Genomic DNA, 19,339 nt, shown 5'->3' with positions numbered 1-19,339 from the left:
TGACTGAAATAAACCCATTTCAATCCATCTTCTATTCAGCTGTTACACTGATTTTCCTAAAGCACATGTCAAATTTGTCATCCCCTGCTCTCCACATGCACATCAATTTTATTCTGGTGGTTCCTAGGTGTCTATAGAATCTAGTAAATCTTCTCTGGCATTTAAAGTCTTTCATGGTGGCAGGTAGGTGATGCAGTGGATAGAGCACCAGTCAGGAGGACCTGAGTTCAAATTTGTTCTCAGACACTTAACATTTCCTGGCTGTGTGACCCTAGGCAAGTCACTTAACCCCAATTGCCTCAGAGGGGAAAAAAATAAGTCTTTCATGACTTGATCTCTTCTACCTTTCCAACCTTCTAATATCTTACGCTTCTTCAGGTACTCTGTAATACAACTATACTGGCTTACTCTGCTCCCATGTGATACTCATCTCCTGACACTTTGCCATTTCATAAACTGTCCCCCATCTCACACCTCATCTCAAGGCTTCCTTCAAGTCTCAGCTCGAGTTATCACTTTTTGCAGGAGGCCTTTTTTCTTGGTTTGTTGGCTCCCTTCCCCATTATTAAAGTCTTTCTTCTATTCTGAATTGTCCCTGTATATATATAATTATTTGAATATTGTCTCCATATTAGAACATGAGCTCCTTGAGGGTAGGGGCTATTTTCACCTTTCTTTATATACTTCAGGCACAGCACATTGCCCCACAGATAGCATTTAGTAAATACTTGCTGAATAAGATTGGAAGATAACTTGGAGGCCTTTTAGTCCAAGCTAGACCTGTATGGAAATCCTCCCTATAATGTGCCTAACAATTAAACATCTAGCTTTTGCCTGAAGATCTAAAGTGAGATATAGCTTATTACCTATTTAAGGGTAGTATATTCTATTTTTAGATAACACCATTTTCAAAAAGGGTATTAGTATCTCTTTTTTGTTGAGGCAATTGGAGTTAAGTGACTTGCCTCAGGTTCACAAGCTGGGAAGTGTTAAGTGTCTGAGGCCTCATTTGAACCCAGGTCCTACTGATTTCAAGGCCAGTGCTCTATCCCTTGTGCCACTTAGCTGCCCTAAGTATTACTTTTAAAAAAAGTTTTAGAGTTCATCTGTGAACGACTTAGCTATCCTCAACAATGATTCAAAAATAATTCAAAATACTTATGATGAAATCTGTATTTACCTCCAGGGAAAAGAAGTGAAGAAATCTGAATGTAGATCAAAGCATACTATTTTTCACTTTATTTTTTCAGGGTTTTTTTTCCTCTTTGGGTCAAATGTCTTCTTTTACAACATGACTAATATGGTAATATGTTTTGCATGACTGAGTATGTTTAACCCATATAAAATTGGTTATTGTGTCAGAAAGAGGCTAGATGAAAGAAAGAGAAAATTTGGAATTCAACATTTTTTAAAAAAATGAATGCTAAAAATTCTCTTTACATGTAACTGGAGAAAATATTATTTAAAAAAAATTTTAAAGTCTACACTGGTGTATTCAGGGATGTTTAACCATCAGTTTTGGTTAAAAACTTAGATTGGAGGAGGAAGTATATACAATACATTTGTAATTTCAATTTGTATTATTATCATTGTTTTGTCACTTTCTTAAAGTCTAGACAGTCAACAAAATAATAAATCAAACTCTGGTAGCATTTGCCAATTTCTGAAGTGTGAATGTTTACACTGAAAATTAACAACTGGCTCTCAAATTGGTTTGAATGGTCCCTAATGTAGCTCATTATAGTCTTTACTCATGCCTCCAAGATCAGCACGAAAACTAGGGCTTTGTGTCAGAGCCACAAAATTTCTGGGTGAGATGTCTGGCCTTGCTTAGTTTCACCATGATTTCTTTTCTTTTCTTTAATGTTTTAAGGATAGCTTTTTATTTTCAAAATACATGCAAAGATAATTTTCAACATTCACCCTGTAAAACCTTGTGTTCAAAATTCAGCCCCACCCCCTCTTTCCCCTAAATAGCAGCAAGTAATCCAATATAGGTTAAAAACATGCAATTGTTCTAAATATATTTCCATATTTATCATGCTGCACAAGAAAGGTCAAATGAAAAAAAAAATGAGAAAGGAAAAACAAGAAAGATGAAAATACTATGTTGTGATCTATATTCAGTCCCCATGCACTCTCCATCACAAGTCCATTGGAATTGGCCTAAATCACCTTACTGCTGAAAAGAGCCAAGTCCATCAGTGTTGATCATCACATAATCTTATTGCCAACATTGTTGCCAACAAGAGAATGGTGTTAACATTATTTTTTCCCTTTATATTATTTTATTTAGTGTCACTATATCCTATGCTTTCAAATTGCCATCTATGCTGATAATTCCCAGATCTCTGTTGCGCTTTCCTGAATGTTCTTCAGTTTATCAATGTTACTTGTAAACTGTGGAACTCAAAACCAAATAAGGGGTTCCCAATACAGTAAAATCAAGGTTTAGTACAAGAGTATTTTTCTAGACCAAAACAGAATCTCTTTAATGCAGCCCAAGATTACACTAGCTTTTTTTGCCAATGTGCATCTGGCATAACAAAAGAACTCACCGGAACTAACAGACGCGCACACACACACACACACGCGCACACACACATTGAACAAGGGAAAGAACTATGAAGAATCTTAAGGGAGTTTTGAATCTATAGTGACTAATAAATAATAATTTGATTCCATAGTGCCTAATAAATAAGTAAAAAATAAAAGATTTGAAAAAAGCTATCTATGAAGGAACATTTCATGAAGTCATAAATTCTTTCAATGATATAAATGAATATTGAAAACATTAAGTGTGTTAGAAACTTTTTGTTTTTATAACCCAGAGAATTTCAGACAGTGAAAAAATGAAGTAATTACAACATCTTCTTGGAAGGGGAAAAGGGAAATCCTCTTTAATAGTTAATAGTTGTATTTGAAATAGTGCCTTTTTAAAATTTTTGGTTTCACATTTTTAACTATACCTACTAGTTACTATACCCTGTTGAACATACCTGAAAAATGATCTTTTTTCCTGGGTAATAGTTGAGGAACACAAGTTGATGTCCCTGTTGCCATCTAAAGAATAGCTGTTGAGTCTTTTCATCAGTGAGACAAGCTTTGTGGTCCCGCATCAGATCTCTGGTGAGAAATCTACACTGGTTCCCTGAATGCAGAGTAGCATATAATAGGAAGGCATCATCTTCTGAGCTAAGTCAACCAAAAAGAAAGAGAGGTCTGAAGAGTCAAGACAAAGATATATAATTGTTTTCTCTATGCTTTATATTTCTTTTCTACTTTTTAAAGAAATGTTCTAAATTCTTGATACTTAGAACATTGTAATCCTCATTACTCACATGTAAATTTTTTTTTTAACAGAAATAGTATTATTTCAAAAAAATGGCAAAAAACAAAGGAAAAATGATCTGATTTGAAAGATTAGGGTTATGTTTACTAATTCAATTTTTAAAAACTGTTTAAAATCTTGATTTTCAATTCCTAAATTGTAATTTGTGAACAAAGCATGTAGACTTGTTATATCCTGCCAATCTTGGCCTTTCCCCCTAATGACTCCCCAGGGTTCCTTATTGTTTTTAGAATCATTCATATACTACTATATTCCAGGCACTGTGCCTGTGGATACATTGTGGATACAAGGAAAGGCAAAAGGCACAACTTGCCCTCAAGAAACTCACAATCTAATGGATAGGCAACAAGTACAGGATACTCTTAGAAGTTCTAATATCGAATAACTAAGAGGGCATTAGAATTAAGAGACATTGGGAAAGTATTTCCTATAGAAAGTGGGATTTCATGACCAGCAGGACAATTTCAGAAAGGCCTGGAATGACTTACATGACCTGATGCTGAGTGAAATGAGCAGGATCAGGAGATCATTATATACTTCAACAACAATACTATATGATGATCAATTCTGATGGACGTGGCTCTCTTCAACAATGAAATGAACCAAATCAGTTCCAATAGAGCTTCATTCATTGAAATTCATTCAATGAAAATTCATTATAGAGCAGTAATGAATTGAACCAGCTACACCCAGCGAAAGAACTCTGGGAGATGACTATGAACCACTACATAGAATTCTCAATCCCTCTATTTTTGTCCATCTGCACTTTTGATTTCCTTCACAGGCTAATTGTACACTATTTCAAAGTCCAATCTTTTTGTACAGTAAAATAACTGTATGGACATGTATACATATATTGTATTTAACATACTTTAACATATTTAACATGTATTGATTAGCCTGCCATCTGGGGGAAGGGGTGGAGAGGAGAAGAAAAATTGGAACAAAAGGTTTTTGCAACTGTCAATGCTGAAAAATTACCCATGCATATATCATGTAAATAAAAAGCTATAATAAAAAAAAAATAATAAACCATACAAATAAAAATGTCTTCTTTCCAAGGAAGACCTAAATCATCAAAAAAAAAAAAAAAAAAAGTGGGATTTCAGATGGAATTTGAAGTAAGTCAAGAAGAGAAGGGAGAATTTTCAAAGAATACAAGGTAGACAGAAAAAAATACCCAAAAGATGGAATAATTTGTTTGTGGAAAGAAAAGAGGCCAATGTAAAGTATAAGAACACTCGAAAGGTGACATGGGGGAGGTTAGGTTACAAAGGACTTTGAATAGCAAACAGATGATTTTGGATTTGATCCTAAAGATAATAAGGAACAACTAAAATTTACTAAGTAGAGAGATGACATAGTTAAATCTGTGCTTTAGCTTTAGGCATATCACTTGAGCAATGGGAAGTAGGAAGAAACTTACAGCAGAATAAATAAAGTATTCTGGCATTTAAATGTCTGTATGACCTGGCCATTTGATTAATTAATATCCTTAAGGTAAGGGACTGTTCTTTTGCCTTTCCTTGTATTTAATGTTTTAATGATAGTTTTGTTTCCAAAATACATGCAAAGATATTTTCAACCTTCATCTTGTTTGCAAGGAACCTTGTGATCCAAATTTTTTCCTCTTCCTTCCTCCCATCCTTTTCCTCTAGAGCTTAGCCTAGTTTCTGGCACATAGTAGATGTTTAATATTTATTCATTAGAACTAGATTACATTTCCCATTTTATAACATATTACTGTTTCGCAATATCTTATAAGTGCTCTGCTACTCCAGTCACATAGGCTTTCATGTTGTTCATTATACATGATATTCAATATCCTGTCTATATTTCTAAACTGTCTAATCCCTATGTCTGGAATTCTTTCCTTTTATCTTTATCTTTTGTAATACTTAGTTTCTTCAATATTCAGCTCAAATCTATCCTTGTATGTACGGGTTCCCCTCAGGTGCTAGATTCTGTGTGTGTTTTGTGGATACCAATATTTGTGCATTGTTATGACCTGTTAAAATATAAATTCTTTGAAGACAGGAATTGTTTTGCTTTGGTTCACAGTACCTAGTACAGTGCTGGCACTTGATATGATAGATGTTTAGTAAATTCTTGTTGATCAACTTGTAGAGTACGGGTTTGCTCCCTGGGGGTCCTTGGAGTCAGCCAGAGTCATGATAAATTAAAGTCCTTGGTCTTTAGAGGGAGAAGTGAAAGGCAGGCAAGCAGAATCCTGGATTCAGGAGTGTGGAGTCACCAACTTCTCTCCTCCTCTTCCTGTGCCAAGTGACTCTGCCTATCTCCCCTCCCCCTCCAATCCTTGCCTCTGATTATCTTAACACCAAACATTCAGCAAGCACCAACAGTGAGAAGAGCCATTTCATCTCCATTCACAATGTGTGCTGAGCAACCAGGCCAATTAAATCTTTCCCAAATGGGAATTCTACTTCCTGCCCCTGTTTCTGAAAAACCTCTCCTCCTATACCACCTCACGCCTCTCAAAAATTGGCAAAGAGTACAGGAAAAGATAATGATAAATGCTGGAGATGTGGGAAAACTGTAACACTAATACATTGTTGATAGGGTTGTAAAATGATCCAACCATTCTGGGAAGCAATTTGGAAATATGTCCAAAGGAACCGATTTACTATTTTTCATTTTCTTTTTTTTTTTTTTTTGGGGGAGGGTTTTTGTTAACTTTTTTTGTCTTTTTTTCTTTTATCTTTTGATCTGATTTTTCTTGTACATATCTTTTGATCTACAGTGTCTCTAACTGAGCCTATATTCCAAAAGAGATCTAAAAAAGAGAAAAGGACCCACATGTGCAAAAATGTTTGTAGCAGCCCTTTGTGCAGTGTCAAGGAAATGGAAACTGAGTGGATGTCCATTAGTTGGGGAATGGCTGAATAAGTTATTTAAGTAATAACATGAATGCAATCAAATATTATTGTTCAATAAGAAATGACTTGCTTTCAGAAAAGCTTGGAAAGACTTATATGAACTGATGCTAAGTGAAGTGAGCGAATCAAGAGAATATTGTAGACAGCAACAAAATTATGTGATAATCAACTGTGATGGACTTAGCTCTTTTCAACAATGAGATGATTTTTAAGGCAATTCCAACAGACATGATAGAAAGAGCCATCCACATCCAGAGAGAGAATTGTACAAACTGAATATGGATCATATATATATATATATATGTACATTTTTTGCTGTTGCTATTTGTTTCCTTTTTTCCTTCTTTTTTTTCCTTTACCTTTTGACCTGATTTTTCTTGAGCAGCATGAGAAATATAGAAATATATTTAGAACTGCATATATTTAACCTATATTGGACTGCTTGCCATCTATGGAAGTTAGGGGGGGGTGGAAGGGAGAGAGAAAAAGTTGTGGCGCTAAATTTTTGCAAAGGTTAATGTTGAAAACTATCTTTGCATGTATTTGATAAAATAGCTTTAAAAAATTCTAAAAAAAAAAACCTCTCCTCCATGCCTGGAATGCTTTACATACTCAGTTTCACCTCTGAGAATTCCCAGCTTTCTTCAAAGTTGATAATATGGGCCATTTCCTACAGGAAGCCTTTTCCCATACCACAGGTTTTTAGTGTTCTTTCACTTCAAATTATTATATATGTGTACACACATGATGATTTATTATATCCCTTCCTTGAGAGGAATTTTTTTTTTCTTGTCTTTATATTCCTAGTACAATGCATTGCATATGGTAATTTTATGTTATCAATGTTTATTGGACTTGATTGGAAATCAAGATAACAGATGAAAAGAGATAAGTGAAAAATTTGAGGACCTATGGGTAAAATGAGTTGTCAAATAAGTCAATTTGTAACTTTAGTTAGCACTAAATGCAACTAGATTCTGTTTTCTTTAAGACTTTTTCCTGACAACAACATTCTGTCTTTATGTAGTAGTTATTTCCATTCAGGCACTCTAAAATTATCTGCTTTCAAGCTTTTTTTTTTTTTTTTTTTAGACTAATGGGAAAATAGACACAGAGACACAACAGAAATTTGGGCAATATTACAAATTGAATGTTTAATGACTTTAATGACTAGAGGAAGGACCTTAACTTTCTTCATTCTCAAAGTGAGAAAATTCTGCATAAGATAATCTCTAGGGTTCCTCTGAGTTAAAGTCTTTAATTTAGGTTTCTAGACTCAGCCTGGTGTTCCATGCATTATGCAAGCAACTCAGTCATTTTCAGAAATAGGGATTTTTCAAATACAATGGCAAACTCCACATAGTTTGGGGATATAATCTTGCTTCAAATGATTTTTAATCTTTCTATTTACACACAACTAACTAAATGCTTGTCCCACCCTTTATGGAATACCACAATAAAATATTACTGGGATCAACTCATCCAGAAACTAGTTGCATGTGCCTCTTATCCTGCATACTTACACATTGTCAGCAAAAAAGCAGTAGGCCATGTTCTGCACAGCTGTCATTTCATTCTTGTGCCACCTGGAACGTCCATTTAGCATATGCTTCCGACCCAGGACAAGCACCTGGAAGTTCTGTTTTGTTAACTGAGAGACTATATCAAGAAGCTGAAACATGCAAAATCAATATAGAGGATAAGTTACAGGAAAAATTTTATGGTGAGAAGCATTTCTTGTGACCAATCAGCTTCCCATTCTCTACACTAGAAACTACCCCTAGTTCTGGGATTTTCACCAATTGCCTCTAAATATGAAATTCTTTCATTCATCTCTGCCTATTTTATCTTCCTTTAAGTATGAGAAAAAACTTCATCTTGTGTAAGACGTCTTATCTGATCTTCCCTTATTGCTAGTGTTGTCCCTTTAAGGTTGTCCAATTCTGTACAGTTGCTTTCATGTTGTCCCTCCCATTAGGCTATGAGCACCTGGAGAGAAGGGACTATTTTCTTCACTTCTTTACTTTCTCAATGGAGAAAGGCTTAGTCCAATGCCTAGTACATAGAAGATATTTCTTAAATACTTACTGACTTGGTTTTAATAGGCTTGAAGCTCAGGGAATAGGCTGGGGCTAGATATGTATGTAGATACATACATCATAAGAGAATCAAACCAGTGGGAGAAGATGAAGTTACCAACAGCAAACATATAGAGAAAGAAGAGAAAAGAGACCATCTTGCAGAGCCCCCCACAATTAGGGGATATCATATAGATGAAGAGAATGCACAGGAGTCTGAAGAGCAGTTAGATGGGCAGAAGAAAATCAGGAGAAAAAAGTGTCATGGAGGGACTCATAATGAAAAATGCTATCCAACTGCAGAGAAAGAACTGATGGTGTTGAAAATGTATTATTTTTCATTTTATTTTTGTCTTTTCTGGGGGGAGGGGAAGAAGAGACGTGTGTTTTCTTTTACAACATCATATACAAATGTTCTGCACGAATGCACATGTACTATTTATATCATATTGTCTCAAGGAGTCTCAAGGAAGGCAAAGGAAAGAATTTTGAACTCGAAATTTAAAAAAGCAAATGTTAAAATAGGGAAAAAATAAAATATTTTTTCTAAAAGGATCACGAAAACAGACAGAAGAATATATCCAGGAGAAGATGGTCAACAATGTCAAATGTAGAAGACAGATTGAGAAGAATTAGGACTGAGAAAAGTCAATCAAATTTAGCAAAAAAGAAACCATTGGTAAATTTGGAGACAGCAATTTTACTTAAGTGATGAGGTCCAGAAGGCAGAATAAAAAGAAAAGGAGGAATGAATGAAAGGAGAGAAAGTAAAGGTAGTGTGTATAAACAGCCTATTATGGAAGTTTGGCTGAGATAGGAAAGGACAATAGCTTGAGGATTTAGGGTGTACTAAAGGTTAATGAAACATTGGGGAGGGGAGGAAAAGAGAGGAAGAGAAAGAGGAAGGAGTTAAGAAGGAGAGGGAGAGAGAATTTAGCTATGAAACAAATCAGAAAAATAAAATTGAAACCTAAGAAATGGAGGTTAGGATAACAAAGAAAAAGGAAACAAAAATTTATGGAGGGAAAATGTAATCAGGGATGGGCCTCAGTCTTACAAATGGAGGGAAAAAGTAATCAGAGGTAGGGACTTGGAATAAGAAACATTGTTAAATGTAATTACAAGTGGAGACTCACAAGTGGAAGAGAAGATGTAATTAAGGACTTACAGTCACTTATATGTAATGATATAATAAGAAATAGAGACTCATATGGGGGAATCAGACTCTGAATTAGTCCAAATAAGTTGAACACAATTAACTGTTACATGGAAGCATTTCTACTTAGGCTGTAACTGGTAGTACCCAGCCAATGGTAAGAACAGGGAAGGGAATTGCATGTCAAAATATGGAATAAAAGACCATTTTTTTTGTTTTTCAAGCGTGTTTATTCTATTAAGACATCCACTTCTGCAGCTGCATAATTAAATGACTTTACTTCACTCCTTTCAATTACAGTGAAGTTACTTCTCCCAAGATGGAGAAAGGAAGAGGAAATTAATGTTGTATGGTTACAGTTTTCTCAGTAAAGTAAGAGACAGGATTCTCGGCTGAAAGGCAAAAGGAAAAAATTGTGGAAGGATTAAAAGAAGAGAAAGTTAGGAATAGCTACTGGGAGAAGTAAAATAAAGAATGATTTAGGGAGGAATAAAAAAACTAACTTGCTACTGCTGGGCCAAGTCAGCATGGTTATATTAATTTCTCCAGCTTTAGGCCAATGCTATATATGGGGTAAGTGCTTAACAAAAACTTGTTCATTCATTTAATCACTCCTTCATTCATGAATTATGCTCGTTCATAATTCTCACCAGATGCCCTGAAAGTCAACAGCACACAGCAACTAAAGAACTGAGTTGTCTCTACCAAAACCCCAAAATGTGTCTAAGGTGAATTCTGGTATTTTTTCCAAGCCCCTAAAATTCAATGTACTCCTAAAAGGAAAATTGTAATAACTTGCACAAACTGTTTGGTCACTGTAACACAGAAAAATATTTTCTTTTCATGGAAACAGTTGTAGAAAAATCCTGGGAGAGAAAGATTTATGAAATTACATAATAAGATACAATATAAAAGTAGTTCTACAGATATAAAGTAAAAGAAAAACAAACAATTCACTCACAGTTTCAGATTCACGAATTTTAGGAAACATTTTGGTAACATTGAGTCCATCAATTACAATATCAAAAGGAGGACAACTTTTAATAAACTTTTCAAATCTGTTAATTTCCTAAAAATAAAAGACAAATGGTTATTGTATTAACAAGAACTTAGCTGAATTTTTATTAAAGATAATATACTGAAATTCATGATTTTTATGGTTAATTTTTTTTTTTTTTTTTTTTACAGAAAACACAACATATGCATACACACTCTCTCAAAAGTAGACTTTTTAAAAGAGTATAATGGCTGCACTGACATAGAGTAAGCCTATTATGGATTGTCAAGCTATTGAGGAAATACTGCCATCAGATTCAAGACATCCGTGCCATACTCAAATTTCACTTGACTTTTTGGGTACTGAATGGTGCAACCAAATTTGGAGACCTGAAGACCAGTACTCTATTAAATAATTCTTAATATTCATTGAGGACAATACATGACTATTTGTTGAAATCTGTTTATTAATTTGATGTCTTCACTAGACTTTTGCATTAAAACAACTTGTGAAAACTAATGCAGACAAGATTAGAAGGGAAGCAATAAACTGGGAAAACATTTTTTAGTCAAAGGTTCTGATAAAGGCCTCATTTCCAAAATATAGAGAGAACTGACTCTATAAGAAATCAAGCCATTCTCTAATTGATAAGTGGTCAAAGGATATGAACAGAATTCTCAGAAGAAGAAATTGAAACTATTTCTAGCCGTATGAAAAAATGCTCCAAGTCATTATTAATCAGAGAAATACAAATTAAGACAACTCTGAGATACCACTACATACCTGTCAGATTGGCTAGAAAGATAGGGAAATATAATGTGGAATGTTGGAGGGGATATGGGAAAACTGGGACACTGATACATTGTTGGTGGAACTGTGAATACATCCAGCCATTCTAGAAAACGATTTGAAACTATGCTCAAAAAGTTATCAAACAGTGTATACCCTTTGATCCAGCAGTGTTACTACTGGGCTTATATCCCAAAGAGATCTTAAAGAAGGAAAAAGGACCTGTAGGTGCAAGAATGTTTGTGGCAGCCCTCTTTGTAGTGGCCAGAAACTGGAAACTGATGCCCATTAATTAGAGAATGGCTGAATAAGTTGTGGTACATGAATGTTATGGAATATTATTGTTCTGTAAGAAATGACCAGCAAGATGAATACAGAGAAGCTTGGAGAGAATTACATGAACTGATGCTAAGTGAAATGAGCAGAACCAAGAGATCATTATATACGTCAACAACGATACTGTATCATACAGTACAGTATCATACTTGATTCTGTATGAAGATGTAATCTGATGGAAGTGGATTTCTTTGACAAAAAGACCTAATTCAGTTTCAATTGATCAATGATGGACAGAAGCAGCTACACCCAAAGAAAGAACACTGGGAAATGAATGTAAATTGTTTGCATTTTTGTTTTTCTTCCCGGGTTATTTCTACCTTCTGAATCCAATTCTCCCTGTGCAATAAGAAAACTGTTTGGATCTGCATACATACATTGTATCTAGGATATACTAGGACATATTCAACATATATAGGACTGCTTGCCATCTAGGGAGGGGTGGAGGGTGGGAGGGAAAAATCGGAACAGAAGTGAGTACAAGGGATAATGTTGTAAAAAAAATTACCCTGGCATGGATTCTGTCAATAAAAAGTTACTATAATAAAATTAAAAAAAAAAAGAAAAGAAATGAGCAGGACCAGGAAATCATTATATACTTCAACAACAATACTATATGATGATCAATTCTTGATGGATGTGACCCTCTCTTCAACAATGAGATGAACCAAATCAGTTCCAATAGGGCAGTAATGAATTGAACCAGCTACACCCAGTGAAAGAACTCTGGGAAATGAGTATGAACCACTACATAGAATTCCCAATCCCTCTATTTTTGTCCACCTGCATTTTTGATTTCCTTCACGGGTTAATTGTACGCTATTTCAAAGTCTGATTCTTCTTGTGCGGAAAAATAACTGTATGGACATATATACATATATTGTCTTTAACATATACTTTAACATATTTAACATGTATTAGTCTACCTGCCATCTGGAGGAGGGGGTGGGGGGAAGGAGAGGAAAAATTGGAACAAAAGATTTTGCAATTGTCAGTGCTGAAAAATTACCTATGCATATATCTTGTAAATAAAAAGCTATAATAAAAAAAATTGAAAAAAGAACAACTTGTGAGTATTGAGAAACAGAGATATATGAATGGATAATTCACAAAACCAAAATGTCAACAACAATGACTGCTTTTTCATTTGAAGCTAGCAGTTTTGCTTTATGATTTCTTGAAATAATAAGTCTAAACTTTTCTCTGATTAAGGCTTCAGGTTATTTCAATGATTCTTAGGGCCAGGCCAGGCACTGGGCCCTTTAACTGAGAATGTCTAGACTAAAGCTTATTATCTCCTTGGATTCTTCTCATGTTTTCTTGACTATCGTGCTGTTCTATAATCTATAATATAAATAAGGATCTGTAAGCTTTTAGTGTGACCAGTGAGATTACCTTCTAGTTGCCTTGTAATGATGATAATTTTTAGGAGTTACAAGTATCATTCTTCCATCTAGTAAACTGTTTAACTTTATTTGGATCCCAATTTTCTTTTTCACGTTTCTCTTTTTATGCTTTTCTTGAGTCTTATATTTCAAAGTCAAATTTTGAAATCAGCCCTAGACTTTTCATCAGGAATGCTTGAAAATCCTCTACTTAATTAAATATTCATTTTCCCCTTGAAAAACATATTGGTTTTTAAAAAAAACAAAAAAAACAAAATTTATTTCACATTGCTATTCAATTTAGCAATCACTTTAAACATTTATCTATGTTGATCATTTTGTGAAAGAAAAATACAAAGGGAAAACCACAAGAAAGAAAAAGCAAACAAAAAAGGTGAAAATAGTATGTTTGATCCATTTTCAGTCTCCATAGCTCTCTCTCTAGAAGGAAATGATATTTTCCATCTCAAGTCTATTGGAATTGTCTTGGATCACTATATTTCAGCTTTGCTGGTTAGTTTTTCCTAATATTTTAATGATATTTAAAAATTTTTTTGCCTTCCTAAAATTTATATTCCAAGTCCTCTGGCTGCTTCAATGTCATTGCTAATAAATCTTGTGTGATCCTTACTTCTGTTCCATGACATCTGAAATTTCTTTCTGGTAGCTTAAAGTATTTTCTCTTTGATCTGGGAGCTCTGGAATTTGACTATAATATTTCTAGGAGTTTTAAGTGGTGATCAATAAATTTTTTTTTTTGGTTCTAGGATTTTGGGAGAATTTTTCTTCATAATTTCTTGAAATATATCTAAGGTCTTTCTTTTAAAATGTTATTTACTTAAAACAATTACAAAATAAAAAAGGAAAGACTGTCATGTGCACAGAACATGAGAGAATTCAAAATATAAAACATTAAATTTCCATTTCAAGAAAGCAAGTGTCTTAAGTATTACATATTGTGTTCAGAACTGTCCATCTTTTCTTTTTTTCCTTACAGGTTTTCTTTTGTTCTCTGTTGTGTACTTTTACTTTATTCTTTTATTTTCTCCCTTTTTTTCCCCAAAAAGTCTACCATTAAATGTGGGTATTTTTACATGCACACATGCATGTATATATGCACACACATGTATGTATACATATACATGCACAATATAGATATCAATAATCATACCTACATATAAACATACAGATTTATATAGATTTATCTAAGGGCCGACTATACTTGTGAATAACAATCATATTTTATAAGTCCAAGTCTTTTCATATTTTTCTATATCTACCAATTCATAATTTCCTTTACCATAGCAATAGTCCAACTTTATAGTATCTAGTTGTTTTAAACAATCAAAAACAATATGGCTGCCCCATTTTTTTCTCTTTTGATTAAATCAATTTTTGCTTTAATTTTGTCTGGGATCAATGATTACTACCCCTCTTTTTTTTCCCTAATAAATTCTACTCCCAATCATTATTACTATTTTGTGTATATCTCTTATTTCCTATCCCTCCTGTCTCCTCTGCTTTACTTCTATATACTATCTTGCCACTGCTATTAATTAACCTACCTCTACCCCTTCCAAGGATCTCCCTTTATCTTCTCCCTCATCCTTTCTTTCCCACTTTATCCCATTCCCCTTAATCTATACACCTTATCCGGATTCTGAATCAGTGGTGGTACTGGTGGCTTCCAGACCTCTCAGACACCAAGGAGGATCTAGAATGTCAGCAAGGTGTAAAAAGTCTATGGAATTAGATAGAGCCCAGGCACAATCCCAGCACAGGCCTAGCCCCAGGGCCAGCCTAGACCCCAGCCTCAGCAAGGCAGGACCTCTGAATCAGTAGCAGTGCTAGAGGCTTTTAGACCTCTTAGCCTAGAGATACCAGGGAGGACTTGGAAGGCCAGTAGAGAGGATCTGTGGCAATGAGGGGGGAGCTCAGAGTGCATTCCCAGTGCAGCCCTGGTCAGCGCAGCCCTGGTCAGCGCAGCCCTGGTCAGCGCAGCCCTGGTCAGCACAGCCCTGGTCAGCACAGTCTTAGTCCTAACCAGTACACTAGATCTTATAGCTGCAGAGGGGTGGGGACAAAGTCAACAAATCCAGGGCAGAAAAAAGTACTTGTGGTCAAGTTTCTAGAAGAATCTCTGAAAACATCTACTCAAAACAGCTACCTGGAATCTTAGAACAGTGCACCTCCATCCTGGAAACAGATCCCCACTTTAACAAAGAATTAAAAGCCAAGTAATAGAATAGAAAAATTGGCAGAAAACGAAAAAAAGTTTCTGACCATTGAAAGTTACTATGGTAATGAGGATTAAAAACACACTCTCAGAATATGACACTAGCTACATCCAAAGCTTCCAAGAAAAATAAGAATTGGATTGGAAACAAGAATTGGATGGAAGAATTCAAAAGGGACTTTGAACATCAAGTAAGATAGAGGAAAAATTAGAGAAAGAATTGAATTATCCAGTGTCATTCTTTTTCATTTTACTGAATTGCTAAATACATTCATATTTAGAGTTAGTTACATCAACATTTTGCTGAATTAGGATCTTTAAACTTCTATAAAAAAGTAAGAAATAACTTAATCTTTTAAAGACTATAAAAATGTAAACTGGTTCAAGGACCAAAAATAAAGATACAAACCCAAATAGAGACTTAATGAAATCTTAAAAAAAAAAAACCAAAAAAAAAAAAGAAATCCTAAATTATGAATGGGTCAAAGAACAAATCATAGAAACAAAGAGAAAATTATACTGATGAAAAACTACAACAAAATTTCTAATATAGCTAAAATCCTTAAAAAATACATTAATACAATATAATATTAATTAAAACAAAAAAGAGAATTAATGAATTGAGTATGATTTTTAAAATTAGAAACCAAAAAACAGACCTATATAAGCACAAAAGAAGAGATATTAAAAATGATAGGGAAAAATAGATAAATTAGAAACAAACAAACAAAAAATCCCCATCTAAAGAAATGACAAATAAAACTAAAAACTAGTTCTTTGAAAAGACCAATAATATGGATAAACCCTTAGCAAGAGATTAAAAAGAGTAGAAAATAAAATTTAAAAATAGCAAACTAAGCAAGGTAAAATCACAGAAAAACCAGAAGAAATCCAAAGAACAATGACAACATAATATGCAGATACCTAACAAAACTGAGAAAACAAAACAAAAAAAAAAAACCAAAAATACCTTTAAAACTATGTAATACTCAAATGATAAACAGACTAGCCAGAGAACTTCAATAATCCAATACCAGAAAAGAAAACATCTAGTTGTAAAGGAACTACAAAGAAAAGTCTTATCAAATTTTAAAGAATAGTTAATACTCATACTTCATATTATTTTCAAAAATTAGTAAGGTATTTTATCAGAATACATAAACTAATACCTAAACTAAGGAAGATAAAATACAGAAAATTAAATATAGGTCAATATCACTAATGAACTAATGAATAAACCAAGGAAGATAAAATACAGAAAATTAAATATAGGTCAATATCACTAATGAACAGTGACTCAAAAATTTTAAACAAAATTCTGTCAGACTTGAATAATTTGTACAAGAAATCATTCATGATGTTCAAGTGCAATATATATGCAAGCACTGTCAAACACTAGGAAAAAAAACTTAATCACTTTAAAAAACAAAACATCCAAGATCACACAAATCATCTAAACACACGCAGAAAAAAACTTTCACAAAATTATGAGACTCTTTTATGATATAAACCCTACAAAGTCTAGGCACAGAGGAACTTTAAAAAAAATTATAATAAATTATTGTTATAATATTTATTATTTATTAATAAATATTATAACAAGCATCTATCTAAAACTAAAAGCAAGCATCATATAACAGTATCTACTAGAATATACTAGAACTTTTCCAAATAAACATGGGAGTACAAGGATGCTCACTTTCCTACTATTATTTGATATAGTTCTGGAAATGCTAGCAACAGAAGACAGAAAAAATTTAAAGGAAGAATATTAATGTGCTGAAAGAAATGGCAATATTACAAAAACCTCAGGAAAATATGATACTATGCTAATCACCTCTCTCAGCTGAATGAAACTTTTTTTTTTGGGTAGGAGGAAATAGCCATTAATTTTGCTTGACTATACATATTTCTAAATAACAGAAGTTTTGTTTTTCTTTCATGTTCAAGTGAAGAGAGAAGGTAGCTGTGTGCTGTTTTATGTATGTGTGTGTGTGTGTGAGAGAGAGAGAGAGTATAAGAAGAATGTTAAGTTCATTCAATTGTTGAAACATTGCTCCAATATCCCCTAGAATGGGGATTGCTCACATGTATTTACCTTTTTATTCATCAAAACTATTTTGGTATTGGCTGAAAAATTAAAAAAGGAAATCAATAGAACAGATTTGATAACATAACTCTGACTATAAAAATTTATAAAGCTTGTACACATCATGACTATTTTCTTCAAAATAACAATTAGTAGATACTGAGCACTCTCTGCATGGAATACTTCACAAAAAATGAAAGTGATTTCAATTTCTTAGATAGGAAATTGTAACTAATGTAGATGCTATTTCTGAATCAACTGACCACCATCAGACCACTGACATTTTATAGCAAAAATCAAAATTATGTTTAAAAACTGATCTGAACTCCCCACGGTCATCCCTTGGAGAATTCCACAATTTTATTATTTTCTTATATAGCTTTGCATAAAAGATCAAGATTATAAGGAATATATACCAAAAAGATATAAAGAATATATAGCAAAAAAGAAAGTATGATAAGATATCCAATCAGCTAAAAATCATCCCAGGAGTTATTTAAGAATGAAAAATGAAGAAAAACAGAAGCACAAACACAAACAAAAATGAAAAAGCTCAGTCAAGATTTTAAATAACATTTTTAAGTAACACTCTCAACATCACAGATAAAGGAAACAAAAATTTGAACACTAACATCACAGGCCCTGATGTGATTATGAATGAGGTAGAAATGCCACTGAAGAGAAACATTTGTAGGAAATGCATCTTAATTATTCCAAGCATATGCATAAGTGCAACAGCTGGTCAAGTGCTGACTTGAGAGTCAGAAACACGTAATTTATAAAATCTTCCCTCAGATATCTCCTAGCTGTGTGGCAATAGCAAAATCCTTCTCCCACTTTCAATTTCCTCATCTGTAAAATGAGTGTAATAATATCATCTGCCTTTTTTTTTTTTAATAGCCTTTTATTTACAGGTTATATGTATGGGTAACTTTACAGCATTGACAATTGTCAAACCTCTTGTTCCAATTTTTCCCCTCCGTCCTCCTACCCTCTCCCCAAGATGGCAGGATGACCAGTAGATGTTAAATATATTAAAATATAAATTAGATACACAATAAGTATACATAACTAAACCATTATTTTGCTGTACAAAAAGAATCGGACTCTGAAATATTGTACAATTAGCCTGGGAAGAAAATAAAAAATGCAGGTGGGCAAAAATATAGGGATTGGGAATTTAATGTAATGGCTTTTAGTCATCTCCCCGAATTCTTTCGCTGGGCATAGCTGGTTCAGTTCATTACTGCTCCATTGGAACTGATTTGGTTCATCTCATTGCTGAGGATGGCCAGGTCCATCAGAATTGGTCATCATACAGTACTGATCTCCTGGCCCTGCTCATTTCACTCAGCATCAGTTCGTGTAAGTCTCTCCAGGCCTTTCTGAAATCATCCTGTTGGTCATTTCTTACAGAACAATAATATTCCATAATATCCATATACCACAATTTATTCAGCCATTCTCCAATTGATGGGCATCCACTCAGTTTCCAGTTTCTGGCCACTACAAAGAGGGCTGCCACAAACATTCTTGCACATACAGGTCCCTTTCCCTTCTTTATGATCTCTTTGGGATATAAGCCCAGTAGTAACACTGCTGGATCAAAGGGTATGCACAATTTGATAATTTTTTGAGCACAGTTCCAAATTGAATACCATCTGACTTATAGAGTTGTTTTAAGAATCAATGAGTACAATACGCACAGCATTTTGCAAACCTTAAATGCTAGCTGTCATCATTATATGCAGCACATTACCACAACTATGAAAGCATGGAAGAATCAATTTACAAAATAGTAGAAACATAGAAAAAATCCTCAAACCTATCTAATTGCTAAAAAGACCAAATACACTACCTACTAACTACTAGAAATGTATTTGTCCATTTTCTTTTCTATATAAAATTTTTGGGAAAAATATATAATAATACACCTTTGGGAAAATTATATTAAAATATAATTCATAAACCAGTGACAAGTATCCAGGGAATGATGTACTTTGTCTTGTTTTTTTATATTATAT

At 33.7% G+C, this 19,339-nt stretch overlaps 1 protein-coding gene across 5 annotated transcripts in view; it reads right to left on the bottom strand.

Moving 5' to 3' along the window:
• Nucleotides 1-19,339, bottom strand: part of PRORP (protein only RNase P catalytic subunit) — a 35,940-nt gene that overhangs the window by 1,348 nt on the left and 15,253 nt on the right. For 4 of the 5 annotated variants that reach the window (XM_031952933.1, XM_012549316.3, XM_012549319.3 and 1 more), the window contains 3 exons: nucleotides 10,445-10,552; nucleotides 7,773-7,921; nucleotides 3,000-3,195 (listed from right to left, as the gene is read on the bottom strand). In XM_031952933.1, coding sequence (XP_031808793.1) covers nucleotides 3,000-3,195; nucleotides 7,773-7,921; nucleotides 10,445-10,552 — 453 coding nt within the window. Of the gene's footprint in view, nucleotides 1-1,180; nucleotides 1,370-2,999; nucleotides 3,196-7,772; nucleotides 7,922-10,444; nucleotides 10,553-19,339 lie in introns of all 5 variants that reach the window. The other variant, XR_004232052.1, reaches the window with a different exon arrangement.

This window comes from Sarcophilus harrisii, chromosome 2 (assembly GCF_902635505.1).
Source record: "Sarcophilus harrisii chromosome 2, mSarHar1.11, whole genome shotgun sequence".
Taxonomy (NCBI): Eukaryota; Metazoa; Chordata; class Mammalia; order Dasyuromorphia; family Dasyuridae; genus Sarcophilus; species Sarcophilus harrisii.
The sequence above is the reverse complement of the archived record's forward strand: the minus strand, read 5'-3'. Positions and strand labels throughout refer to the sequence as shown.